At 54.4% G+C, this 27,544-nt stretch overlaps 1 protein-coding gene across 1 annotated transcript in view; it reads right to left on the reverse strand.

Annotated features, from left to right (window-relative positions):
• Window positions 1–1,482: 1,482 nt before the first annotated feature.
• DDX4 (DEAD-box helicase 4) overlaps window positions 1,483–27,544 on the reverse strand; it is a 53,565-nt gene continuing 27,503 nt past the window's right edge. Inside the window, exons 10-24 of the mRNA XM_037145143.2 lie at window positions 21,656–21,757; window positions 20,618–20,698; window positions 19,580–19,621; window positions 18,141–18,188; window positions 17,993–18,040; window positions 17,129–17,271; window positions 16,361–16,513; window positions 15,140–15,294; window positions 12,953–13,082; window positions 11,615–11,781; window positions 8,848–8,993; window positions 3,669–3,768; window positions 2,631–2,901; window positions 2,391–2,501; window positions 1,483–1,786 (exon numbers count right to left, since the gene is read on the reverse strand). Coding sequence (XP_037001038.2) covers window positions 1,700–1,786; window positions 2,391–2,501; window positions 2,631–2,901; window positions 3,669–3,768; window positions 8,848–8,993; window positions 11,615–11,781; window positions 12,953–13,082; window positions 15,140–15,294; window positions 16,361–16,513; window positions 17,129–17,271; window positions 17,993–18,040; window positions 18,141–18,188; window positions 19,580–19,621; window positions 20,618–20,698; window positions 21,656–21,757 — 1,784 coding nt within the window. The 3' untranslated portion in view covers window positions 1,483–1,699. The remainder of the gene's footprint in view (window positions 1,787–2,390; window positions 2,502–2,630; window positions 2,902–3,668; window positions 3,769–8,847; window positions 8,994–11,614; window positions 11,782–12,952; window positions 13,083–15,139; window positions 15,295–16,360; window positions 16,514–17,128; window positions 17,272–17,992; window positions 18,041–18,140; window positions 18,189–19,579; window positions 19,622–20,617; window positions 20,699–21,655; window positions 21,758–27,544) is intronic.

Consider the following 27,544-nt stretch of genomic DNA (forward strand, 5'->3'; position numbering starts at 1 on the left):
TGTAATGACGGTGGGCCAGGCGTCTCTCCTTCCCGATCTCCCTCTGACCAGCCACGCCACCCTGGTCACTGCAAACAGGCCTCCCGGGCAGTGGGGCTGCGGCCAGAGAGCTCTGAGGAGGCGACCACGGCGCCAGAGGTGGCTGGTAACCCATCTCCACGTAACGGACAAACCGAGAGACGGTAAGAGGTACCACAGTCACGGCGCAAACACCTCCCCCCACGCAGCCCTTTCCAGCACTGAGGTTACGAGGTGCGGGTTGAACACCCGCCGTGTTCCATCAGCCGAACTCCCCCTTCCGGCCGGCCGTCCTCCGTGCACTTGCCCATCGGTCGGTGCTGCTGCGCACCCGCACGCGGAGCAGCACGTGGACGCCCACGCTGGGCGCGGGCTCCTGGGCGGCGCCTGCCGTTCACGCTTTGTTCCATCAGTAAACAACCCTCGTGTGACGGTAACAAATCTGTTGTTGCCTTCATGTTTCTATCCTTTCGAGTTTACCAGCAGCTGCCGCTCCCAGTTCACGGGTTAAATATTCAACCATATTTTTTTGTAGTTTTTTTTTTATTATCGTTAACACGGGGTTGCTTTTGACTGTGCTGTGAGGCAGGCGTCTAACTGGTTACCCCCGACAGCGTCTCCTGCACACCCCCCTTCCCACGTGTGCCCCCCTCCCTCGCTAACCAGTCCCTGTGACGATGTATGTTGAGGACTCATCGCTATGGTTTCAAGTAAACAATGACATAGACTCAAAACTGTTGTTTTTGTGCAAATCTTGAGGATTTGCACCTGGCTCTTGTTATATCCGAAGGTTCTGGTTCGTTCACGAACGACTTGGACTCCTCACGTGCCAGACGCGGTGAGTGCAAGACATGACGGTGAGTGAAGAGCGGCCGCCTCCGTGCGTCTCAGACGTCAGAGAGGTGAAGGGCGGGGAGAGCCAGCAGCGCTGTTTTGTCCATACGGTCTGAGTCCAGAGAATGACTTTCATCGCCACATCTGTGCAGCGATGTGTGTTACTCGTTAGTGTTTAACTTACGTACGACTGGTGAGCATACTGGTTTCAAAATGTCAGGGTGGACCAGCTGAACACCAGACGTGGAACAGTCAGTGGGAAGCGCTGCGGCGGAGCTCGCGGGTGGGGGGTCCCACCCTCCAGGTTCGAAGGGAGCAGCGCTGAGTAAACACAAACCCACGTCGCCCACCGAGTTCGGAGCCCCCGCTGCGAGCAGTAGCCACAGCCACGGCACGTCCGAGGGTCTGAAACCGTGTCACCCGGGCGGCGAGTCTCCTGCCTCAGGAGATCCCTGCGCTCACGTGTTGGTGATCCGCCGTCATCTCTGAACCTCCTTTCGAATAAAAACGAGACCACCCAGCAGTGCACCACACCCCGCCACTGGCTGGAGGGCCCACACACACTGCACAGAGAGCACGTGGCCGCAACCACACCCGGAACCCCAAGAACGCAGCGGACACGAGACGCTTCGAAGGTTTTAATCAGCCAGTCAACACCGTTTGCACGGGGATCGCAAGGCTGTAACTGTCAGCACTTCACACAGCTGGTCAGTGGGGGTTTGCACGGGTGGGAGTGAGAACAGAGGCAGGAGACGCGCGGCCCGGCTGCATGCTGGCCGCCGTTGAAAACTCAGGGTCAAAGCCGCCTCTTCCGCCCTCGAAGCTGCAGCGCGGGGCGGCGTCAGCATCAGTCCCAGGACTCCTCCTCCGCGGGGGCGGGGGCCTGGGGGGGCGAGAACCCCGCCGCGCTCAGGGCGCCCCTGCCCTGGTAACTCTGCGGGAGAGGACAGAGAGGCCTTCGGTCTGGGCCTGCCGGCAGCACAGTCGCCCGCTGGGGCGGCTCGCCCCGCCCACACGTGCTCAGCCAGCCCCGCCTGCCTGAAAGAGGGCCCAGAGCCGCCGCAGACTCTGAATTGCACAAAATATGTCCAAAAAACCCCGCTGTAGGCCAACGGAGATATGTAAATGGCAAATGGAGCCACGTAAAGCCCTGCGTGCCCACGAATGTGCACACAGGTGACTCGTTTGCTTGTGGTCTCTGCTCCCCACACTGACAGCACGGAAGACGCTCCGCTCCTCTCCCTAGTTCTCGGCCCTGGGCCGAGGTCGGAAGGCCAAAATGGAGAAGTCCTACCCAAAGTGCGGGAGACCCAAATAGGGTTTGAAGTGGCAGCGTGTTTGGGAAGACGACATCTCGGCATCACCCTTGATGTTAACGCCTCACCTTTGAGACCAAAAATACCTACGCAGAGTCAGGTCCCCTCCTAGAAGTGAAAGAACGGCTCGGACTAACACTGAGGGTCCAGTCCCCCCGCAATTTCAGACACACTTCCGAAGAGCAACCAGCAGCCGAGTTCCAAGCTGCCCACTCCACTGACCTTTCTGGTGTCCACGGACGTGAACACGCTTCCTCGGGGGCTCCCACTGAAGCCAGGCAGGCAGGTGCTGTAGGCGATCTCCTCCAGCCACGCGGGGACGTCCTGCTGAGCCTGCGAGACAAAGTGACCTCGGGTACTGCCCGCGCCGGGAAGGCCTCCCGGCCAGAACACCCTTATGTACGGAACCTCCACCTCCCAGGAGAGGCGCCCTCCCCCTTCGCTGGCCACGCCCACACTTACGTCGGACAGCACTTTCACCAGCGGCTGTGCCAGGAGCCGGTCCGCCTCCGGATCGAAGAAGGAGAGCGCCCTGCCGGTGTTGCCGCAGCGGCCGGTGCGCCCAATGCGGTGCACGTACTCGTCGATGGCTGATGGCAGGTCGAAGTTGATGACGTGTTGGACGTTCTCGATGTCCAGTCCCCGGGCAGCCACTGAGGTGGCCACCAGAACCGGGCACTTCCCGCAGCGGAAGTCTCCGAGGGCCTGCTCGCGCTCTCTCTGCTCACGGTCCCTGCGAGACAGGACACTCGGGTCTCAGGGCGGCTCCTGAGAAAGCTGCAAGGAGAACCAGCCTCCCCAGTTCGCCACGCACGCCGACAGCGCTGGCAAAGACGGCCCCGTTTAACACCAGCCTCCACCCCGAGGACCGTGTGTGACGTCAGTTCCCTCCAAGCCCTGGTTTTAGGTGGTTCTCGGACACGCTGAGGCTGGAACCGGTGTCTGCGTTTGCACCTGAGGTGGCTGGCAGCTGACACATGCAGCCAACGTGTGAACTCGAGTGTGACAAGGCCCCAGCTCACCTGGCAGTGACCCATCTGGTACTGAGAGACACACTACTGGATTAGAAGGCTTTCTTAAAAATTCAGGTTTCTCTGAAAAGTATAATCTCCAAATTCTACACATTCACTGGTGAGTATGTTACAGCTACTTAGTAAAGTACCCATAAAGCTGGGTTAATTGGATGTTTTTAAGCACTCTAATAACATAATGCCAGTCATCACAAAGATCAGATTCGGCAAAAGGAAAACTCGGGGCCAAGGACCAGAGAACCGTCGGTGAGCTCGGCCCAGACGCTGGCCCTCCCCACGAGGAGGAGTTCCCGGCAGACCTTCAACTTGCCCGCCCTTGAACACACTGATGAAGAGTAACAGTGCAGACTCTGAGAGTTCTGAATTCTCATTCTAGGACCGTGTCGTACTGGTTACACACCCTCGTGTTTCTGAACAAATGACAAGCAGAGGTTACCTCTCCACTAGAAAGTGGCAGGACTCTACTCACCCGTGAATACTTGTTGTGGGTATTTTTTCTTGACAAAGAAAAGTGGCGATAAAATCTGCCTTTTTCTTAGTTTCGACAAAGACCATAGTTCTTTCATCACCTACAAGACAATGAAACAGTGATTGACACTCAAACTAAAACCCGCAGGAGGGTGACGCAGGGGGGGTGAGCGGGAAAGCGGCGTCCCCCCAGCTCGAAGCCAGGCCCGCCGGTCTCAGGGGCTCGCGTGGTAGCCGCCTGACGGGGGGATGCCAACCGTAAAGAGAAAAGGACTGTTCTCTTGCTTGAGGGACTAGAAACATCAGCTTGCCCCCGGCAGGCCCCCTCGGATGGAGACTCGGGGACAGCTAGGGGACGGAGCCTGTCCCCCTCTCTGCAGTTCCAAACCTGCCTCGGGGCCTCCCCCCACCCCTGTGTATACAAACACACCTCCTCGCTCCACCCCCCCCCCCGAGCTAACCCGCTGGTTCATTCTAACCTGACTGCCCAGGATGTCTGTAATGATGACATCTGGCCCAGGGACGACAAATTCTGGGATGTGTCCTAGCCTAACTCTGTCTTACTTCTCATCTCTGTATCCCCAAAGTACCTCACAGAGGTGTCAGGAAAATTAAGTGATGGCTTTCTCCCAGACTCTTACTTCATGTGTCAAAGATTATCTGCTTGCTGACTTAAAAGTACTTAGCTGGTAGAAACTCATGCATGAGCCAGAGAATTTTCCACACAAGGAGTTGCCCTGTGAAACGCTGGAAAGAGGGCAGTTACAGGCCCAGCGGGGGCAGGATGTACTCCTGTTCCTCACCCCTCCCCCGCCCGCATATCCTCTGGCTTCATTTACTCAGCAAACACAGGCTCATCGCTGTTGCGGGGGCTGGAAACCCAGCGATGGTGCCCCGCCCCTGCCTGCCCTCCCTCCCCCCTCCCCCCTGCCCAGGGCAAGACGGGCCGGGGGAAGGGTCCCAGAGGGTCACTTCGGGCTGCGCCTTCTCCACGCAGACGACATTGGAATAGGGACAGCAATAAAACCAGACAGCGGATGGCTCAGGTGCCCGGTAGAGGTCATCTGCGGAGGCCCTGAGCCGCGGGCGCTCCCCACGAGCTCAGGAAGACTGAAGCGGCCCCATGGGGCTTCTCCACACTGGGGAGAGGGGACAGCAAGTACGCAGGCCGCGGTGAGGCGGGACCTTGCCTGGCGTGTGGGGACAGCGGCAGGACAGTGTGGCTGCGGTGGGGTGGCTGAGGACGGCGCGCGAGAGACCAGACCAACGGAGGCCAGTTCACGCCAGGCGCCGGTGGCCACCGAGAGAACCTTCTCCTCTGAGCGGGGAAGCCTCTCAACCACCAGCAAAGTAGCGGTGAGAGCTGACCTTTGTTTTAGCCGAGCAGCCGCGGAACTGAAAAGCTATTCAAACGTGCCACACTGAGAACACATGGACCTTCGTGTACCTGTGGCACCTGCTGCCACATCGCCCAGCCCCGGGGCCCAGGGTGGGTCGGCAGTTGGAAACCGGGCTTTCTCTGGGGTCACTCACAGTGTGTGAGTCTTAGAAGAAGCTATGAGATGTGCTGAAAGTTTAGCAAAACGCAATCACTGGGGATGGAAACACTTCTTGACTTACTGTTTAATGCCTTTATTTCCAATAAGAAAGGTTATTCGTTTGTGTGTGTGTAATCAGCCTACACTGCACAGAATCTGTTTACATCTTTGATTAGTTACAGGAAAGAGGGAGCAGAGGCCCCTTGTGGACCAAAGAGCCATCGTCATCCTCCACGGCCGCACCGCCATCTGCGCTCGCTCCTCAACGCTTTCTTGGCACTACCTCGGTAACCAGGCATTGCCCCCACCCTTGCATCGTCCCGCAGTAACCAAATGTTCGACTCCCCCGGACAACCTCGAGTTTTGCCTTTTTAAGATTAGAAAATAAATTTTTAAAAAAGAATTCCCCTAAACTACCTTTGAGATTTGCTAATGTGTTAGTATGTTTCAAAAATGTGTCCTTTGGGGAAATGCCTGGCAACGTGTACATTTCCTGGCTGTTCAGAGTGTTTTTATCTTTGGGAGGAAATGACCCCAGTAAGGCCAGCCCTAGCCTGGCCCCGCGCGCAGCCACTACCACGCCGCTGACCGTGCCTCCCACGCTGTCCTTCCCTCCCTCCGCCTGTGCTGTGACTTCCAGCCCATACTCCTCAACCCCTCCACGGTTTTGGGGGGCCCACTCAGTACACTGTGTCACTGTCCAGCCATTATGCTGTACACCTGAAACTAATGTCAAATAAAACAATGTCAACTGTAATTGCAAAAACCCACAATACCACAGGAGGCCTTTATTCATGGAAAATGAAAGTTTCAGGGGGAAAAGCAGCCCCAAGGGATGCACTTAAGACGTAACTCTGGGCAGCTTTTGCATGTTTACCAAAGGTCGGAAGGTGCCCTGCCCAGCACAGCGGCCCGTCCCTGCACTCACTACTTTAGAAGTTCGTGTTTGTGTGATCACAGCCTCACTTCCTTTGTGACTGGAACCCAGCACCTGCTGGGCCCACAGCTCCTACCTGGGGACACCCCTCGACCCGCACGTGGCATTGTGTAAAAAGAGCGACGCCTCCTGGTCTCCCCGTACGGACCGGCGTCCTGGAGACTCTCGGTATGAGACACTGTGCCCACCTGCGGCAGTAAGTCACATCGACACACGCTGACTAGTGACAGGCTTCGTCCCCGCGGAGTGTTGTACCTGTCACGTGGGGGTGGCTTTGCCGCGTTGCTTTGCAGGTCACAGAAACAACCAATTTCCCTGTTTGGGAGCAGCACTCCCAATAAGCCCCCTGCGACCTTCCACGTGTGACAGTGACAGTGGTAAAGTGGCCGCAGCACCCAGTTCTTTCTTCCGAGGCTCGCCCAGAGCTCTGCGATGAGCTTCGGAGCGTCTGTCTCCGGTGAAGATGGGCAGAGCCCGCGCGCGTAGGGAAGGGCCGGCGCGGCCACTGCAGGGACAGTCTCAGGGCCAAGACTGAGCTGGTTTCTGGGCTGAGCCCACGGCAGGCAGGACCACAGGCGCAGACGGCCAGCAGGTCCGGGAAGTGAGAGTGACTCGAACGGTTCGAGAAGCGAGGCACACACGGCTCCAGGTGGCGCTCCTCAGACCCCTTCCTGTCTGTCCTGTCCCTCGGACAGCGGACAGTGAAGCCTGCAGAGGGTGGTCCCAGTCTGCAACTACAGCACCAGAGAGGAGTCAATTTTGTGACTTCAGTACTCGTTCCAGGACGTGCACCACCAACTGGAGGGAGCCGGCCAAGGCCGTCGGTGACCGGCCTCGCTGCACTTGCACAGACCTGCCGAGTCTGATGGGGCCAGCAGCCTCTCTGGGTCAGGAGCAGCCTCGGAGGCCTCGGTGCACGAGGGGCGGGGCCGTCAGGAGAAGGGTGCCCACTCCCTCTGAGCCAGACAGAGCGCGCTCTGGCGCCCCCTTCAGGGCCGCGCGTGCTGTCCACCGCCTTTTGTCCTTCCGGCCCCACTGCGCTGCCAGCAAGGACGGCGCTCAGCAACAGCGGCACAAACACTCCTCTCAAATGTAACCCCTGCTCTGCAGCACCAACCAGTTTTGTTTGCAAACTCATTCCAGCCTTCCTGACGGGCGCATTCTGTAAATTCCCCCATGGAGCAGCTGCAGCATCTCACTAGTACCCTGGGGAATCAAACTCAAAATCTTTGGCCTTTGTTCATTTAAAGCTAAAAATATGAAAAAGACAGTTTTACTGCCATGAAATAATTAACACTGAATTTTAAAGGTAGAAGGGAGAAAGCTAGCAGATTTTAAGTTAAAAACAGAAAAGGACATAAATTATATGAACAAAAATAAGTGAAATATGAGGGCATGTTGGATGGATATTCCATGCACAGTTAAAAAAAAAGCAGCAACAATGAACTTGAACTGTGATGCAGAAACACACCAAGGGCGCTTGCACACCCACCTCACGGGGCTCGCACAGGCAGCCGGCCCTTTTGAAAACTCTCTTCATCAAGATGACTCCCAAGTTTTACTCCACCAACCCACGGGTGAAAGTGTTAAGGTGATTACACTGGAATCATGCTCTAGTCTCGGCAAAACCACACTGCTGGTCTCGCCTGCACCCAGAGCTTCGATGGCTGACAGGGGCCGTGGCCAGTGCTGCACTTCCGTGCCCTGCGTCCTTGAACCAGGGGTGACGAAGCCTCGCCCCGACGGTGGCTTTAAGAATGAAATGCACTAATGCACATAAGACAATCAGAGCAACGTGTGGCCACAGCAATGACTACCGTCACTTCATGTGTCCCAGGACACATTATGGAATGTCATGAAGCAAACTAGAGTTTCTCAAACCCAAGATGAGTTAAGTTTGGGCTTTAAAAAGTTGTTTAACATAAAGACTAGAAACCTTTCAAAAGTGCTGTCTAAACCCACTTTCCGTCGTTCTTTCTTTTGCTCATTTTTGGAAACAACGTGGTTTCCAGCCTCCCTGTCCCCCATTCCCCAACCTCAGACCGACGGACACAGAATTACTGCCGTGGGGGCCGGACGGGGGTGGGGGATGTGGGGGTGCCCAGCCTGTAACGCACTCAGCCTGGGAGGAAAGGAGAAGGTGCAGCGATGGCCCTCGTCAGAATCTGTCCTTCCAGGTACGAACGACGGCCACCTCAGTCGAACGAGAGGTGGATGAATTTTGGGGGAGGGAGACCAGATTTCTCACTGGGGTTGTGAAGCATCAGATCCCTGCAGTCCCTTGGAAATGGTCCCTTAGACCCCTGCTTGGAAACGCTCCGACCCCGCCGGGCGGGAGGCCCCGGAAAGCAGAGACTAGGGGCTGCACACACAGCACCGTCACTTCGGGTGCAGCAGCATCTGGCGTAAAGACACACTCCTAACCCTGTTTTCTGAAACAAAAAAAATCCGCTGAAACCATTGTTAGTAAAATACTATTAAGTGAAGTCTCAAATCCTTCCTATTTCTAAACTTTGTGAAGGAGAAAGGACTATACTACTACACTGTTTACGGAGAAAACAGAGTCATAAAAAGCTCTGTAAAAACAGCTTTAGAAAAAGAGGAAATGACGCAAACAGACTTATTAAAATTCATACCAAACGATTCTCACAGTCACCTTTGAAAACCAAAAGCACGAGAAGAACGGTAACGTGGGGGGCGGGTACCTGTGCTGCGCAGGACTTCCACGAGCTTCTCCCTCTTCGCGTACTGGCCCACCTGCAGGACGGTCTGCCGCACGTCTGTACAGGCTCCGCCCACTTGTCCAACAGCGACGAACAGGTAGTTCGACTTCAGAAACTCCCCGGCCAACCTCAAAAGACAAAGATCCTTCCTTAACTCACCCTCTTCCACTGATGCCCGGGACAGCTGCTAAAATCCTGCCAGTGTCACTTCAAGACTCATTAGGTTGTGACATCTACAGTGTGATAAGGTGGAGTATCAGCCAAGCACTGTTCCCAAAGGTCAAAGTCAAGTGTCACGTTTCAGTAAAACAGGTAATTACTAGTGAAAAAGCTTGTGGGGCGCAGTGGGCACAGTGACAGCGGCAGACGCCCTGACCGTGCGCAAGTGCGCACGGCGGTGTAACGATGTAAGTGTGCGCCATGCATCGAATATGTACACAACAACGATAAAAACTGTGCTGTACTATATACAATGTATACAGAACAAAAATAAAAAGTGAATCTCAGACTACAACAAGCAAAAATTTCCACTGGAGACTGAACTGTAAGTTTATGGAGAACAATGTTCTCCACTCACAGCGTTTACGGCGTTAGGAGCCGTCTGTGAGTCACTGAACTGCCAATGAATCGCTGTGAGCAAACCAGACCTTCCCCCAGTACCTCTCCCATCACAGCCCCCACAGAAAACCACACTCAGTGAGCAAAACTGGGCCAAAAAAACAGAGGGAGAGAGGTAGGGCCCGGAGGCGGGGAGGCCAGGGCAGGCCATGGGCACTCACCCCGTGGCTGGGGCTGTCCGCACCCAGACACGTGCCAGGTCTCCAGAGCCCTGGAGTCGGGAGCAGGGGAACTGCCTGTTACAGAGCTGAGTCTGGAGGGTCCAAGGGCAGACCCGAGTCTGTCTCCGGTCCTCCTCTCTCCCATGTAGCTGTCCCCGATTTTCTAGCTGCCTCCCGGAATATCATGGAACCAGTGCACAGGCTCAGCACGCCCAGCGTCTTCACAACAAACGCACTGCCGTTTCCTCCTCCTCACCTCTTTTCCCAGCAAAGAAAACAGACAAGCTTCCTTTTGATCCACCTTCCTTTAGAGTTGAGACCTCTCCCCAGGCACAGACCCTGAGATCATCTGCAATTCTTTACTCCCCATCATCCTTTTCACTCACCAGGCAGCTGGGAGAGCCCAGCATCCGGCGCACAAGGCACAAGGCACCGGGGGCGAGAGTGCCTCTGAGGGAGCACTTCAGGCAGGACACACACAGTTGTATACAAATAGTAACTATGCTTTTCAAAACATACAGTGCAATAGCTATGTGTTTTAATTATGTGCTAAATATTTTAATATTTAATACATTTATTGTAAAATCTAGTGTCGCAACAGTTAGCATCGACTGAACACTTACGTATTCCAACAAATGTGCAGAGTGTTTTAAATAGTTTACAATGATGTGTGTTGAGAAGAGTGTTCAAGTGTGAAGCAGCAAGTCGCAGTGCGGAGCAGCACTGGGTGGGCAGAGGCGCTCCGTGCACCAGGAGGGAGGGGCAGAGCGGACGGCGAGGAGGACGGGCTCGCCTTGCACAGCCAACAGGCAGCAGTCTGCCTTTGAACCCTCGCCCAGGGATCTGTTCACTGATTTCAGACAGTGGTCCACGCTGTCATTTAGGCTGGCGGTTACCCAAATACTTTCGTGTTTGGGTAAATCAGAGAACACATGGGCAGTTCATATGACCTTAACTTGCTAGTTAAGGAGGTAATTGGCAATAGTAATTCCCAAGGATGATTATGGAAATGTAGGTATCCCACTTCAGACTTAAGAAGCCGTTTAAGTACAAGAAACGCTTACTTGGTGCAACACTAAGAAACAAGCTGTGCCAGCTGCCTAAATGCTTTCGTAGGAGCCCTGGTCTTCTTCCCAACACTAGGCTCTAACTTTACACGCAGACTTCTGAACCCGTGACAACTGGAGCGCCCTGAGGCCAGCTCCGTACTCCGAGGCCTGGTGTGCACTGGGCCCCACGCAGCTTCCCGCCGGACCGGGGCCACTTCAGAGCAAGGTGGACATGCTGTGCCGCTACCCCCAGAAGCTGCCCCCCACCCCCAGGCAGAAACGGGAACCGCCCACTGACAAGGCAGGTCACGGGCCAGCGTGAAGCGACTCTCCGTAAGGCTGGCCCGTCGCCCGACAGGGCACAGAGCGCACACGTCCTGTCCCCCACAGTGCACGGCTCCTGCAGGTCCAGGGACCTGGGCTCCCACACAGGGAGCCGCTCCGCCACGGCGTCTGCGCTCCTCAGGCTCCCTGTGGCCAGGGACCAGCGTGCAGCAGGAAGAGTGACCGCACTCGCAGGGATGCAGCCCCCAGACTCAGAGCGCACCAGACCCACGGGTCCCGGGCTGGTGCGCCAACTCTCCACCAGAGGCCCAGTGCCGCCAAGCTCCATAATTTAAACTTGGAGAAAACACACAAAACAGCAACTCCATTTAGTGAGCCCTCACGGAATCCTAGCTGGGTGCTGAGCTACACACATGCACGCGCACACACACGCACACATTTATTAAAATGTGAGGCTAATGCGAGCCCAGGGACAAAGGTAGGAAATGATGAAAAATACGGTGAATTTGTAGGAGTGCACCCACTTTTCACACTATTTTAATATCTTAAAAAAACAGACCCCCAAACACAGGGTGTTCACACTGCTACTGCTTCTGCTTCCGTGGAAGGACAAGTGTCCACGAGAAGGACACCTACCTCTGAATCTCCTCCGGGAAGGTGGCGCTGAACATGAGGGTCTGGCGCTGCTCCTTCGGCGGCATCCCCGGGCAGGAAATCAGTTTCTTCATCTCGGGCCCAAAGCCCATGTCCAGCATGCGGTCGGCTTCGTCCAACACTAAGTACCTGACTTGTCTAAGGCCGATCTGCAGGACAGTTTGAAAGATCAGACAGTACGCAGTAGCTAACATTAAAACATTCGTCACGATTCCAACGACTCACACGCTCATATGGGCAGAAGTGAGAATCAGTGCGCAGGACGAGAGCGGCCGCACCCGGGTGGCAGTGTCGCTGCCTGTGTCAGCTCTCCGCTCCCCTGCGTGTGAGCCTCTGTCAGTGAGGACCGGAGGGAGCCGACCCGTCCGCACCAATCCCACACAGCGGACCTCAATTGCTCAGAACTTCTGCACCTTCACGGCCTCCCCTGCCGGCCCCCGGCCCACGTGGCTCTGAAGCACTCGCCGTGGGCCCATGCGCTTGTGGGCCAACGTGCCTGGCGAGCTGCCCAGACAGCACAGGTCTGGACTGCGTCCTCGGACCAGGTCGGGCTCCTTAAGCAACAAGAGTCCCCGAGTGGACGGCAAAGGCACATGGCTGGCAGAACGCGGGTCTGCTCTGACTGCTTTGAAGCCTTTCGAACGCCTCCACGCTCCCCTCAGTCAGACACGGCGGGGACATGCCACCCCCGAGAACGGGCACCGCCGGGGGAAGCAGCACACGTCCGCGACACGGGAGGCGTGCTGTGGCACAACCGCAGGTGGACCCCACTGAGAGCTCCGACGGCAGTGCCGGTGCAGAGGAAGCCCCGAGTGACCCCGTACAGGACGTCTGAGCAAAAGCATATCACACCCACAAAAGTGAACTTAGAGTATTGATTTAAAGTCTTAAAAGTTAACGATCCTGGTTAAGATCACTCCCACACTTAAAAAGGAGGCAAAATTACTGATGTCGAAAGCTTTCTTCCAGGAAAAAAGATTTCACTAAGACAAACATGAAACTAGACAAAAACACTCACTGCCTTTCTCTATTGTAGTCGGGCGCAATACGGAGTCCAAAATCAGATCCAGACTCTAATCCCAGCCCCATTGCTCACTAGCTAAGCGGGGGTTTCTTTAAATAAGTTAAACAATTACACCGAGTTTGTTTTCCGCATGTGTGAAATGAGACCGACTGCATCTCCTGTTGAAATTCTAAGGACTGTGTAAGAACTCGAGGGGGCCCAACAGGGAAGTGCTGTGGCAGCCGCTGGAGGAAGGCCCCGCCTCCCGTACAAGAGAGACCGTCACCGGCCTCACGGGCGCGGCGGCCCGGGCCCACCTTCTCTTTGCTGATGACGTCCATCAGCCGCCCCGGCGTGGCGCACAACACGTTGCAGCCCTGGACGATCTGCCGGACCGAGTGCCCGAACTGGGTCCCCCCGTATATGACCACGGCTCTCACGCAGGTCCTGGCGACCAGAAAGACAAAGGTCACTTGCTAATCACTCGAAAATTACACATTTGTTTCTAGTGGGATGTAAAACCAAATCCACAAAGAAAAAAATGAATACATTGAACTATCTTTAAATAAATAAATTCTTCCCAGGAAGTTGATAAACAAATGAAAAACTTTGAAAAAATGCTTTGTTACTTATCTGATAACAGGCTCTTCGAAAACAAGGATAAACACCACCAACCCCCACACTAACAGGACAGAAACAGGGCGAGAACAGGGGCAGGTGGCTCCCTGAGCACACGAATGGCGCTCAGACGTTTCTACGCTCCGCGGCGCTCTGACAAGGGGGAGAGCGGCAATGACCAGCAGGACGTCCGCCCTCCAGTGTGAGGATGCCCTGGGGAGCAGAGTTGGGGGGGGGCAGTGGGGGGGGGGCACCACCCCTCTCACCCTTGGAGCCTCTGCGGAGCTTCCCGCACTGACTCCTGTCCCAGCAGATCCACACTTGGGGACCCGCCCATCAGCTGTGTCCCCACAGCAGGCAAAGGTGACTGAGAGCACAATTCATGACCAACAGTATTTTTAGTATCAAAAGTCTGAAAACCATCTAAGTGTCTAACAGCAGAAGACTTAAAATTAGTCTCATTTCAAATAAACTAATTTATACAAAATAAAAGGCTAACAGCTTCTACACAGGAAATTCTAAAAACGTTGTAAAGAAAAACACCAAGATCCCAGCAGATAAAGTGGTTAGATAACAATTGGAAAATTTCCAAAGGAAAATTATTAAGCATTCACAAAGTAGTTCAACCTCTTAACAAATAAAGTTTAAAAATAAAAATACCTGCGGTGGTTTAAAATATGTACACAAATTCTTTAATATGCCTTCTTTCTGTCAAATATGGGTCCCACCCCTCCCCACAAGGGTGTGCACGGCTGGCTTCGCAGGCCGAGACCCACAGGGTCACAGTGGGCCCGAGCCTGGAGGAGCCTGGGCTGACGCTCTCCTCTTCACTGCCCGAGTCCACGGGAGTTTTGAACAAGGAACCTGCATTTGCACTGGGCCCCGAGAGCTGCACGGCCAGTCTGAGCAGGGACTGGGACCCGGTGCCTTCTCAGTGACACACAGAATGTGGCGGAAGCGACTGTGACCATTCTGCAGCACAACAGCCATTCAGGCCCCTCCTGCTCCTCCTCACTGACCCGTCAGTCACGGAGCTGTGCCATGTGCGGGACAATCCAGCGTCAGTCCGCAGGGGCCCAGCCAAGGCTTCGGAAGGCCGCAGTCCTGGGCCACCTCTTGTCTGTCTGCGCCTCACAGGAGGCCCCCGGCCAGAAGCACCGAGCTCAGCCGCCTCTCAGCCCCCGACCCCAGAAACTGCGAGGCCGTGGCAGCTTCTGCTTGCGCAGCTCGGTTTCAGGGGAATTTGTTCGGGCGCAGCAGGCAACCGACAGGACACCAGACACCAGCCGAGTGCACGGTGCGATGGGCAGCCGTGCCCTGCAAACCGAGGTGTGCACGGGTGCGAGCTCCAACGTAAGCCCGCGTCCTGTAACGCTACCTTCACTAAATCCTGCTGTAAGGAGCTACTTAAAACATAAAACGGAAAAAGCACACGGCAGCTGTTCATTATATGGTTGTTTACAGCAGCCCCAGGTTAGAAACAACGTAAATGCCCCCAAACAGGGAGATAAAACATATGCAGGTGGACAACCTTAAAGGCACCACGAATGAGGTCTGATTACATGAGCAGTTTTCCAAAGCTATGTGTAAAAAAACCGCATTTTTATTAGAAAGACCCAAGTTCATTTTTTTAATTGAAATCTACCAGATAATACACCAACGTGTTCACGACTTCCTTACCATCCTCCTTCTATTATCTAATTTCTGATAAGCATGCTTGTCTTTAAAATTAAAGTAAGCAGGGACTCCATAAATAAGAGTATAAAGAAGAACATTTCAATTAAGTGACACTAAGTCCACAGTCACGCCTTCACGGAGCTCTTCCCCACCAAGCGGGGACAGCAAGGACGGGGGGGGGGGGGGGGCAGCCTCCTGAGTGCACTCACCCGAAGGAGAACTTCCGGGCCTCGAGGAAGATCTGGTTGACTAGCTCCCGGGTGGGGGCCACGACCAGGCACTGGGGCTCCTGCAGGTCCCGGAAGCGGCTGGCGGTCACGCCGTCACGCATCATGTGGGCCAGGATGGGCAAGAGAAAGGCTGCCTGCAGGTGAAAGGGCCCCGCCCCGGCTCGTGAGGCACAGCCCCCCGCCTGCAAGGACCCACCTGGGGGCCTTCCTCCACCCTGCCGGCCAGTTTGAATGAGGAAGGAAACCGATTTCATTTCAATGAAGCTTTAACCTTCAGGTCTTCGTGCTCACGCCACACAGTATGAAACGTCTGGTGACGTCACCCTGCCCTATCAAAACACCTTTAGTTCTCCTTCAAAAGCATTTAGATGACGTGTTACAGACCTGGACACTTGACACCTGAGTAACTTCACTAATGTCCCTCAGTAAATCCAACAGAAAGTAAAGACAAAATAAACAGTACCACTGCAGAAACTACATCTGGCAAGAAAAAAATTTTTTTTTGCTATACTGCTTCCATTCAGCACATGAGACCCTAAAATCTACCCCCCCAACCACGTCTGAGCCCCGCCTCAGCTGCTCCACCACACGCCCCCCCCCCCCCCGTCGTCCCTCGACTCTGCCGTGTCGGCTGAGACCGACAGACCAGGACCCAGAACCAGGGTCCTGGAAGTGGCCATCTCAGACTCGCCTCGCGGAACCCGGCTCACTAAGCCAATGCCACTGCGAGCCCCGAGGCCGAGGCCGCCGCATCGGTGCTCCCAGCTGAGCACCAGCACCTGCCGCCGCCGCCGTTGCACAGAGCTCTTTCCCACCCTTTGGACGCCCAAACTGCTCACCCCGTCACACGTTACCTTCTCCCTCTCTCTGCGCTTTACTACCTCTGGTCCCTCGCCCTCTACCGTTTGTTTTAGGAACTACCGTGTTCTACAAAGCAGCTGAACACACTTAGAAAACATCTACTCACTGCAAACTACTCTAAACATAGGGATTCCTTCTTCAGAGGCATGAAACCCCAATGAAACTGGAAATCAGAAGCAAACATAAACACTCATGACAGTTCATTGAAATTACCTTCAAACCTTCGATCCAGCAAAAGAGACTCAAGCTACTCTGGAAAGGGAACGTTCAGAACGACGTTAACAGCTGGAGCACAGGCAGGGAACATGCGTGGGCGGGAACGAGCGGGGAGCGACTCACGGTTTTCCCGGACCCCGTCTGAGCGCAGGCCATCAGGTCCCGCCCGGCGAGGATGATGGGGATGCTGTACTTCTGCACAGGCGTCAGCTTGGTGTAGCCGGCTTTGGCGATGTTGTTGCTCAGCGTCTGACAGAGGTCAGCTTCTTCGAACGTCTAGAGAAAGGGCAGTGACTCGGTTCCGTCCACCGGTGCAGACCACTCCACCAACAACGGTGCACTGAACCGAGATCGAGTCTGGGTTAGTCCCACTTCACATACTGCAGTGACTTCGCTGACAGGCCCCACTCGAAGTGACACTGAAAACGTGGGCGCTGCTCGGCAGAAGGATGGACTCGTTCTTGCAGACGGCGGTTCCGCAGACACTGGCTGCCCAGTTAAGCCTCTCATCAGTGCCCAGAGCCCCTCCTGACCAGGCGGGACCGTGAGCCACCCCACCCAACACCTTCGAAAACCACTCCCGAGACACTCTTTCTCACATGGGAGGCCAAAATCTCGAATCTCTAGAAAAAGCACCCTTTCTAGTAAACTTAAGTTCTCATCCTGGTTCAGAGAGGTGGGGGTGAGGCAGAGTGGCCTCTCCTTCAACACAGCAATTAATTCTGTGTGCGTGGTACATGCGGTGCTAAACGTCCAACCCCACACGCTAGGGACTGCAGATGCAAGTTCCATAGTCTTTAACACCAAGCTATAGGAAGGCACCTTAGTTTCTAAACCCAAGTCTGCCACAGTCTCAACGGGGGTGACATGAGGGAGCGGCCTGCCACTGACCAAGATCGCCGGGGGCGCGTTGTGCCCGGAAACCTCCACCAGGATGCTGTCGTACTTGTCGAAGTTGATGCCCGTCTGGTAGTGCGCGAAGATGGAGCCCTCGTCCTCGGGTGGCGGCGGGGGGATGTAGGTCACCTTGGGGCCTGGGGTCCAAACGAGAAAGAACCTACATCACAGGACTAGCAGAACCACAAGAGGAGAACGAACAAAATGGACCAAATCAAACTTGAAACACTGCAGCCTTCGCCCGTGTTCACCACCAGAGCCCCCACCACACACCCTGAGAAGCACACGCACACTCACGGGCGTGGTGAGCGCCGGCACATGCGTGTGCCGGGAGCGCCTGGGGCTGCATGTGAAGGAGCCAGGGAAACGAGGAAGTGATTGTTTTCAATTTTAGCTGCTCGCTCGACCATAAGGACAGGGTGCACTTAAAGGAGGTACAGAGCTGATTGTATTAAGTCAGTTCCTGGAACGCCAAGCAGGGGGGGTTGGTAAAAAGACCACAACCACAGCCTGAGGTTTAAAAGCCAATCAGCCATACTATCACGAGCTGTCCACGAGCTCTAGTAACCAGTCCTTGGTCAGATCACGCACCTTAGTATAGCCCCTGAGCCAATAGCTAACTGCCACCTTCTGCTTCTGGAAGTTGCTTGCTTGCTCGCCCCTATAAGAATCCTCGCCTGTAAGCGTTAGGCGCGACTCTCATTTGCAGCCATTTTGGCACTCGTGTGTCTCCGGAGGCACCCCGAGAGTTCGCCCCTGCGCAGGTAAAACTTTGAAACTTTGGCCAATAAAACACCTCTGACTACCCAGCAGTCTCTGACCCTTCTTGCTCGCAAGGACGGGATGTAACACACGCACCTGGGGTGTCGACACTCTCTGCTCCTTCCGCTGCTGATTTCCAAGAACCTTGAAGGGATCGGAGCCAAAGAGGGAGATGGTTTTAAAAACTGAGGGCAACAGAACTCTCACGGTAAGAAGCAAATACTTTGTCTATAGTAAAACTTACTCTTTCCAGAGCTTGTTACCACTTCCTCATTTAAACCTTTGTAACCACCTACGAAAGACCAGAGTCGACCATCAGTCAAGATGCAAGGCTGGGCACACCTTCCTTTTCACTGCTTTTCTCAAAGAGAACAAGCTCTGAAAAGGGACAGACATCTTTCAAGTCCGTTTGCACAAACAATACTTGAGGCAATTGAGATGAGCAAAACCCAGAACACTTTAAGTTTCCTGAGTACTCCAAACTCCGACTGGAAGCAGCTGACTCGGTCGTACACTCACTGCTTTTGTGCAAGTTGTTATGTCTACATCCCAACTCCCACGTCCCGCAGCAAAGGAACGAAACGTCCATCTGTGCTCCCACGACCCCCCAGGGCCCACGGGGACAGCGGATCTCGGGGAACCACGGAGGAAACCTGCCAGGCCCAAGCTGGCACATCCTCGTCCACCGGTGTCACACCGGACGCGCCCGATGCCGTGCCCAGGGCTGTTGGAGGGACCAATGGCACAGACACCTCCTGCCTGGCAACCCCACCCCCCAGACCCAGGAAGACCAGCAGGCATCAACTGTACTGCTGCCCGAACCGGGGCAGGGGGCACAGAGTGACAGAGCGCCAGTCTCAGCGGCAGTGGGGGGCAGCCTCCCAGACACAGGCCTGCCGTGCAGGCCGCCAGGGCAGCCCCACTCTGCGCACCAGGCTGCCCTCGGGTCTCAGACACACAAGGGCTGCGTGAGACGGAAGAGCTGACATTCTTCCATGGCCCACCCACCCTCCCATCCACAGATGGGCCTCGAGAGCCGTTCTCACACAGTACATGAGCGTGTGGGGAGGACACGGACTGACCAGCCAGGGACAGTCTCCTTCCAGTGCGGAGGGCCAGGACTCAGGTAGGGTGCTGAACGTGTCTGACTGGCAGAGACCACTGCCAGCTGCTCAGTGACATCCAGGGGTCGCCATCTCGTCGGCCGAGAGAGCACTTTAACTTTTTTATATGACGTGAGGATTTGCAACTGAGATCGCTTTCACAGCACCAAATCACACTCAACAGCTTCCCCTCTACCATACAACCATATCGTCAGAAAACAAGTTTTAAAATGGTGAGGATCTGCATGCACGGACGCACCTCGATCATCCATGGTTTGCAGGAGCCCCATTTCATGGCCACACTGTTCATTAAAGTTACTCACTGTCAAATTTCGGGTGGTCTTCAGTTTTCACTCATCGTAAACAGAGCTTCGGGGACAGCCCTGTGCACGTACTGAGCTCCCCCCGCCCCGCCCAGCATGTTACAGGTCCCTCCAGAGCGGGCCCTGCAAACGTGTGCCCCTCAGAGGCACAGAGGCAGCACCAGTGACCTCTGACCGTGGAAACGAAGCTGGACCGCCGTCCCTGTGACCACGCATAGGCGGCTGACCACGCACAGGCAAGCCGAATAAACACTCACCTCGTCCGCCTCCACCCCGGTTTGGGAAAACGTCGCCATTGCCTGTAAGACACCGATTTGCAGAACGTTCAGAGAACACACAGCTTTTGCTCCAGCAAATGAGCTGCAGACCTGTTTCTGCACAAATACTGAGCTACGCACCGGGGGTTCCTGGTCCCTTAATCCACCCACCTCTTAAATCCACACATAATTTAAACCTTTTCCTCATCTGGATGTTTCAAGATTTCACACGTTAGAGTAGTTTTGGGCTCACAGCAAAGCTGAGGGGAAGATACAAAGAACTCCCAGGCACCCTCTGCCCCATGCTTACCTCCCACCCTCAGACCCCGCCGAGGGGCGCCTGTCACAGCAGATGCACCCACACTGACGCGTCCCCACCGGAGCCCACAGTTTACATAAGACTCATTCACGGTGCTGGGCACGCTGAGTGGCACCCTCCTGCGAGTCACGCAGAGGCAGCTCCCTGCCCTCCAACAGCTCGGTGCCCGCCTCCCCACCCCCTACCCACCCACGGAACCGGCAGATCCCCCGGGCCCCTCCCCAGGCAGAGGTGGAAGCAGACGGGGACGCCTCTCCAGCTGGCTTCTCTCGCTCGGCGTGTGCACGCCCGGCTCCCCCACGCTTCCTCGGGGCCCGGCAGCGCCTCCCACGGCAGCGCTGAACGACCCCCAGTCGGGGGGCCCCCAAGCTCGCACACCCACACTCGAACCTTTTCACCAACAACTGTATCCTTAGCTCATTTCCGCCCCTGACCCCCAACTCAGAGCCCGTCCTGGTCCTGGAGGCTTCTCGGAGGTCTGCGTCTGGCCGGCCTCACTCTCCTCCCTCGCACTGAAAGTGCACCAGCAGCTAAGAGGCAACGCAGTGCACAAAGTCTGTAAGCGGGATGACACCAGCCACGCGTTCTTGCCTACAGCCCTCGAAAGCAGAGAAAAGCAGGAGCCAGGCCGGCACACGCACACACATGCCGAGGGGCCCGCGGGCCGGGACTCGGAGCCCGTGTGAACGGGGCTCCTTGGCGTGACGTCTGCTCCTCACCTGCGCCGCTCAACGCTGGTCGCCTGGATCCAAAAAGGCCGCCTGCGCGCTGTGTCCCCTCGTCCCGATCGTACTCACTGTCTGGGTTTGTAGAGGACAAAACCAGAGTGTCGCTTTTAAGAAGTTTTTGAGTCACGAGTAAAAAGAAAAAAATCAAGTTACAGCAGCAGAAGTTAAAAAATGTGGGGTAAAACAGTTTACATTTAATAGGAATCATGCATTTTTCTGTGTATCACACGAGGGATGTCTCCACAACTTATTTCTCTCAATCACAAATTACTTCCTCAGTAATTCCTCAGATTTTCATCTTATTAAAATTGCTTTATAAAAGAAGTCGGGGCCAATGCGTGTTACAGTGCGACCTAGCGTAAGCAGAGGTGCCAGACCGCCTCCAAAGAGCAGCGCACAGTCGGCCCGGGGGCTGCATGCGGGCGGCTGCTTCCCGCGGCCGCCGAAGGGAGCCTCGGCCGCCCTGGGCAGAACCTCCAGGGCCCTGTGCTCGTTAAAAAGTGACAATCCACTATTCTGCTGCACATCTAGTAAATCGTCATCGCAAACTTATGTCTTCACTTCCAAAACCACTGATCTGTCCCCCACGGTTAGGAGAGACACACAATCCGACACTCTGCGTGTCTGAAGGCAGCCCCTCAGCCCCACGGAGGGGTGGCCGGAGGCCGTCCAGGTGGGCAGCCTCGCTGGCGAGAGGAGGCCCCTGGGGAGACAGCGACGCACAGAAGGCCATCTGTGAGGGCAGCCCCATCGGCCGGGCTCAGCGACCCTCAGGAGTGCGGAGCAGCAGAGAGTGCGGAGCAGCAGAGAGCCGAGTCCCGCTGCCTGCTGGAGGTCCCCGGACTCCGACTTACCCAGAACGCATGGACCACGTCCAAATGACATGTGTCCCGCACAGGTGCCCGCGCACCGTGTGCCCATGCTGTGCTGAGCTGTCCGCATGTGACCCTCCTAACGACCCCATGTGACAGGCATCATTCTGTGTCATTTCCTTGGCACAGGATCACACCACTGTGACCCACTACTCACTTAGACTTCCTGGACCGAATCCCGCTCGGCAGCCGCGGAAGCCCCCTCTTCCGCCTCTCCTGGATGAGCCCGACGCTTCCGGATCGTTCCCGTCTTGATAGCCTAGAGCAGTGACACACACAAGAGCCACAGGAAACAAAGACATTCTGGGGACACGACGGTCTGATTTAACTTAAGCTTTGATAATTCCATTACTTTACACAAGCATTTTAAGGCATCAACAAATAATTACCAAAAAGAAACACCACAATTGACCTACGCATGTTTGACTTCACTACTATAAATAGATATGGCTACAATTTAAAGAATCCACTGCTTGCTTTGGGGATGAAAACTAAAAATGACTAAAATGATAAAGTTGCCACAAATGCCGAAAATATCGAAAGCCGTCACAACTGCGTCACTAACGGGATTTCTGCAGTCCCCGGGTGGACTGGAGAAATCTGGGCACAGACTAAATACACGGGTGGCTCCGAGGTGCTGCGCCGCCTGCTTCGGGTCACTCAGCTGGCAGGCGCGGAGAAGGGACACTGCACGCAGCCCGGAACCCGAGGCGCGCTGTGCCGCAAAGGCTCGCGTCCGCCGTCCCGACAAAGGAGGTGCAGAACCGCCCGGCCCCACAGAAAGCAGTGAACATCACTCAGAACAGAGACAAACAAGCGCATACAAAGTCTGACTTCCACCTCAACTAAATCCCAACAAAATCAGTACAAACAGTTCAAGTAAAACAGGATCCCACCTAGGGCAGAACAAGAGGAATTCAAGACTAAGATGCCAACTTAGTGGAGACTGTACATTTGAGATTTACTTTATGAACTTGGAACTTTTCATACCTAAGAACTGTTACTGATCAAGAAGTTGAAATGTCTCACATAAGACATGTCTTGATAGTGGAGTCTGGGTGTTTTAAAGCCCATTTATAGCCTGGATGGAACCAACTCAAAGCTCTGCACCGGTGACCTGTCCCGTGTGGCGCTCTCCTCGCTCCAGCCACAGCTGGGCAGTCCCTGCACCCACGCCATCTTCTGAATTATTTGTGCCACTTTAGCTCTTAAGGAACCCTGTCAAAATTCCTCTCTTCATGAAATCTTTTTGAGCTGCATGTCTTTTTCAGGTGTAAGTTGTTTTCTTGTTTGTGTGTATAAATCAAAGAACATACGAAACACATGTACATTTGAAACATCATAAAGCAAAAATCAGTCCCACCCCCCATTTAAGACTAAAACGCCCCCGACGTCTCTCCCCCCCGTGTGTCTGTGATGTCCCCTTCTACGTCCTGGGAACCCCCCGCCCACCCAACATCCTGAGCTGCTTTCCACTTCCTTGCTCTCATTCTAAGCCCACCAATCACGTACTTGTCTCTACTCAAGGCAATGCTGAGCTTCGCTGGAGTCGAGATGACGCACTCACACAGAACCCGTCCTTCATCCGGCGCCCCTCACACGCCCTGGCTTCTGTCGCTACGGGAAACTGCACCTGCGGTGGCGGCTGAGCAACACTCCCCGCCCCGTCTCCACCCTACTCCCGTCCATTAGCTTTTGAACTTCCTCTATGGAGTCATCTTATTCAAGATGGACACTCATTTCTTTTCTAATGGACGCATTTAAGCCTGTAAAATTTCCTCTAAAAGCTAGTTTGTGGTCGCTTGATCCCGTAAGTTTGGACAGACTCCATTTTTACTGTCATTCGGTTCTAAACATTTCCACACGAGCTGTTCTTCATAAGCTGAGAAATTCAGTTCCCCAACTACCAGGGTGAGGCTTTTGATGCTGATTTCTGCTTTTATTGCTCTTTAACAAGAGGCCATGGTCTTGGTAGAAATTCTGTGGTATTTTGAAACTTCTTTCTGGCCTTAACAGATGAGATGATCAAGTTGGATGTATTCTTCCATACACTGGGAAAGAGTATGTAATTTATGTTTTGGGGGTATAGTTTTCCACACAGAAATATTAAATCAAGCCTAGCAACTGGGATTCAAATCTATAGTAGTTCTATAGTCTTCCTCATTTTCACTCTGCTCAGTCATCAGTTTCTTGAGAAAAAACTGACTGAAATCTAGAATTAAGGATTCAATGAGGATGTGCAAATTTTTCTTCTGTTTATTTTTGCTTTATGTAAGGAATGTGTTGCTAGATTCAAACCACCCTCGGAACTGCGATGTCTCCCTAGTGAGCACCATTTATCATAAACGCGACGTCGCCGCTGGCGTGTCTGCTGCAGCTCCCGTGTCTGAGGGCTGACCCCCGTTCTTCGGTCAAGAACAGACTGACATCGCCTCTTTCGGGCTGCATTAAAATACGTTTACGTGTATTGTGACTACTGATACATGAGTTTTCGTTTCTTCCATCTTGTTCTGTGTCTTCATCTTACTGAGTTTTCAATGTTTGTTGAGATCCTTTCTGTCCTTTGTTTCATTTCACACTTTTACTGATATCCTTCCACTTCACCACAAATATTTAAGAAACATTCAAACAACCTTCGGCCGAGACTCCTCCGTCCAGAGCCCTGTCCTTCTGTTGCACTTCCCCACTGGGAGGTTACGCATTTTATGTTACCCCTTTTCTGATCATCCTCCGATTTTACCGTATTTAAGAAGTCGTTAAATTATCTCCCATTTATTCTCCTTGCTTCTGAGCTGGCAAAAAACTTAAGTCTCTTCTTTACTAGTATTTTAGTTCTCTCTTGTGTGTAAAACCCCTAAATTAATCATCAGTATCAGCTTACACGTTCATCAGTCACTTAGGTTTACCAATATGTTTACAACTTTAAAATTTTTATTTACTTACAAGGCTTATCATTGCTTTCTACCCTCCTTCCTATTCGGGTTCCTTCCCGCTCGCCTAGATAATTCAGTGCTTGCCCTCAGCGGCCCGAGAGCACTAAGCGCCGTCTCGGACTGAGCGGCGTCATTCCTCCCGGACACCAGTCTGGCCTCTGAACACCACCCGTTCCCGGCGCAGCTTCTCCACATGAGCATCTCCGCTCGCGGCCGCTGACCGTTCCCAGGCCGACCTGTCTCCTCCTCCCGGGAAAGACCTTTTTGCCTTCGTGGTACCGTCACTCCCACACGTGCACAGGGCGTGGACGTCTCCACTGGATTTGCTCAAGACCCCTGTGCCCCTCTACACGCCCCCCCCCCCGCTCCCCTCGGACTGCTGTCCGCTCTGCTCCCCGCCCAGGGGCGCAGACACGGGCTGGAACAGCAGGGCTGCTCCCAGGGCTGCTACCGGCGCGCAGGTTCCCCCGCTCAGAGACGCTCCCGGGTCTGCCCGTGGACTCCCTGGCTCTGCCCCCGTGTTCACGCTGGTTGGTCCGCCACCGCGTTTTCTCCGTGCTCTTCTCCCTCCTGCAGACTCAGTTTGGTGCCCTGACACCCACCTTCTCCACCAAGCCGACGGCCGTGTGGTGTGTGGGGTCTCTGCTGCCTCCTGCACACTTGCTGACTGCACACGCAGCCGAAGCCCCGACACACACGTGAACATGTGCAAACGACGCTGGTCCCACGCCTCTCGTGGAGCCTGGTAACTAGAGGTGGGAGGAGCACAGGGCTCCGCGTGACTCAAGTTCTGTGCGGTCTCCTCATTTGAAGGTGGGGACAGAGGTGCCATGCATCCTACATGGTCTTTTTTTTTTTTTTTTTTTTTTTAAGATTTTACTTATTTATTTTGGAGGAAAGAAGGGAGAAAGAGAGGGACAGAAACGTGAATGTGTGGTTGCCTCCCATGCGCCCTCAGACCTAGCCTGCAACCCAGGCATGTGCCCTGACTGGGAATTGAACCGGTGGCCCTTCAGTTTGCAGGCCACGCTCAATCCACTGAGCCGCACCAGCCAGGGCCCTGTGTGGTCTTAGGAAATAATCATTTCTGTTAAAATAAACACATTAAAAGAGGAAATGAGACAGAAATCAAACTATATGAACTAGATCTACACTTTCAATACACATATCTTTTTAAATGTTGAAGAAAAATCATTAAAAGCTATAAAACTTCTCTGAAAATATAAACAGTACGCGCACCAATGCGAAAAGAAGCTCCCTGGGAAGGGGGGTATAAAATACGAGGGGGGCCTGCGGGCAACTCTCTAAACTCGGGGGCAGTAGGAAGGGGTCTGTGCTGGCCGGAGCCGCCCCAACACCCAGGCGCCCCCTTTAAGGGCCGCTTCTCGTGAGACAACATGGACGAGTTTTGACGCGTGCTCCGCACGTCACGGGGCAGGGCCGGCCAGCAGTCTCGTGACGACTGTCAGTAAAAGTGAGCTAATGAATCCGTTAGACTCAGTATGAGAGAGATGTAAACATCTTTTGTGCATTTAAAAACCCGTAAATTTGCCCTGGCTGGTGTAGCTCAGTGGATTGAGCTCAGGCCTGTGAACGACACGATCGCGGTTCGATTCCCAGTCAGGGCACATGCCTGGGTTGCAGGCCAGTTCCCAGCGGGGAACGCATGAGAGGCAACCATATGTTGATATTTCTCTCCCTCTCTCCTTCCCTTCTAAAGATAAATAAATAAAATCTTTAAAATACCCATACATTTAGTGAGGTCACTGAGCCTTCAATACACAAACGTCAAGTGTTTGTCGATACACTAGCATCGGATGGACATTTTTAAATGGTGCTGATCACTGACATCAGCAAAAACGGCAAAGGAAGGAACTCCAAATTCTGCTACTCCAAAAAAGGAAAAAATGTGGACACAGACATGTCAGAATTAACATTTTCCAGACTCTGAAAATTCATCAGACTTGCAGCAACCCAAGGAATGAACACGTACCTACACATGTATGCACACCTGTGTGTGCGTGTGCAGGATATGCATGTATGTGTAAGTACACGTGCAGGTGCGTGCACATGTAAGGGCCGAGCGCAGTGAGAAAAGGCAGCTTTGGGACACACTCTCCCTTATTTCGGCCCGAGCCCTGGCAGCCGTGCTCCCGCCGGGCAGGAGCCCACAGGATGCGAGAGCCGGGCGGCAAACCGACAGCGGCCCAGCGTGCGCACAGCAGCGGCGTCAGCGCCGGGCCAAAGGCGGGCCAGAGCCCACGCGAATCCCCAGGGGGGCGGGCAAGCGAAGCGTGATGCACGCACAGCGGCTGCTGGCCACGCGCCAGAAGAAGGCGGCTCTGACGCCCGCCCCGGCCTGGACGGACACGGACCAGCAGACGGGTGTGACGCAGACGGAGCCTGGCCCGGAGGGCGGGGGTCGCAGGTCCCACTGCCGTGACGCGCACAGACAGCACTGCGAACGGACTCGATGCCACCGACTCTCACATTTAAAGGCAGAGCAAGCGGTACGTTGTATGTTACGGTTATTTTACCACAATAAAAACAGAGAAACCCCCAATTTGATGAAGAGTATCAGTGTGCTCATGCAACAAGCCTAAATTCCAAGCAGGACAGGTGTAAGGAGACTCAGGCCCCCACACTTCAGTACCAAGCACGAAGGAATGGTGCTGAGATGCTGGGTCTCTACGAGCAAAAGGGTCGGGGCCCCACCTCCAACCGCCCGCCAAAATGAACTGGATGGGGCCACACCTCCAAGTAAGAGCAAAACCCATCAAATTCTTCGGAGGAGACAAGTGAGAACCACGCAACCTGGGGCAGGCACAGGTTTTCTAGGCGCAGCACCAGAAGCACGAGCAACGGCAGGAAGAAACAGACGAACCAAACCGCGCCGAACCTGACATCCGCTGTTCTTCAAAGGGCACTGTCCAGACGGCGCAGACCGCCCGCAGAAAGGCGGGAACGATAGCAGACCACGCACCTGATGGCACTTGTATCGCAAGTGCACAAAGAACGCTTCTGTTATTAATAAAAAGACAACCCAGTTTTTAAAGGGACCTGAGCAGACGGTCCCCCAAAGACACACACTGGCTGACACCTGGGGAAGCGCT

The sequence above is a fragment of the Artibeus jamaicensis genome, unplaced genomic scaffold (assembly GCF_021234435.1).
Source record: "Artibeus jamaicensis isolate MK-2021 breed Jamaican fruit bat unplaced genomic scaffold, CSHL_Jam_final scaffold_369, whole genome shotgun sequence".
NCBI classification, from domain to species: domain Eukaryota; kingdom Metazoa; phylum Chordata; class Mammalia; order Chiroptera; family Phyllostomidae; genus Artibeus; species Artibeus jamaicensis.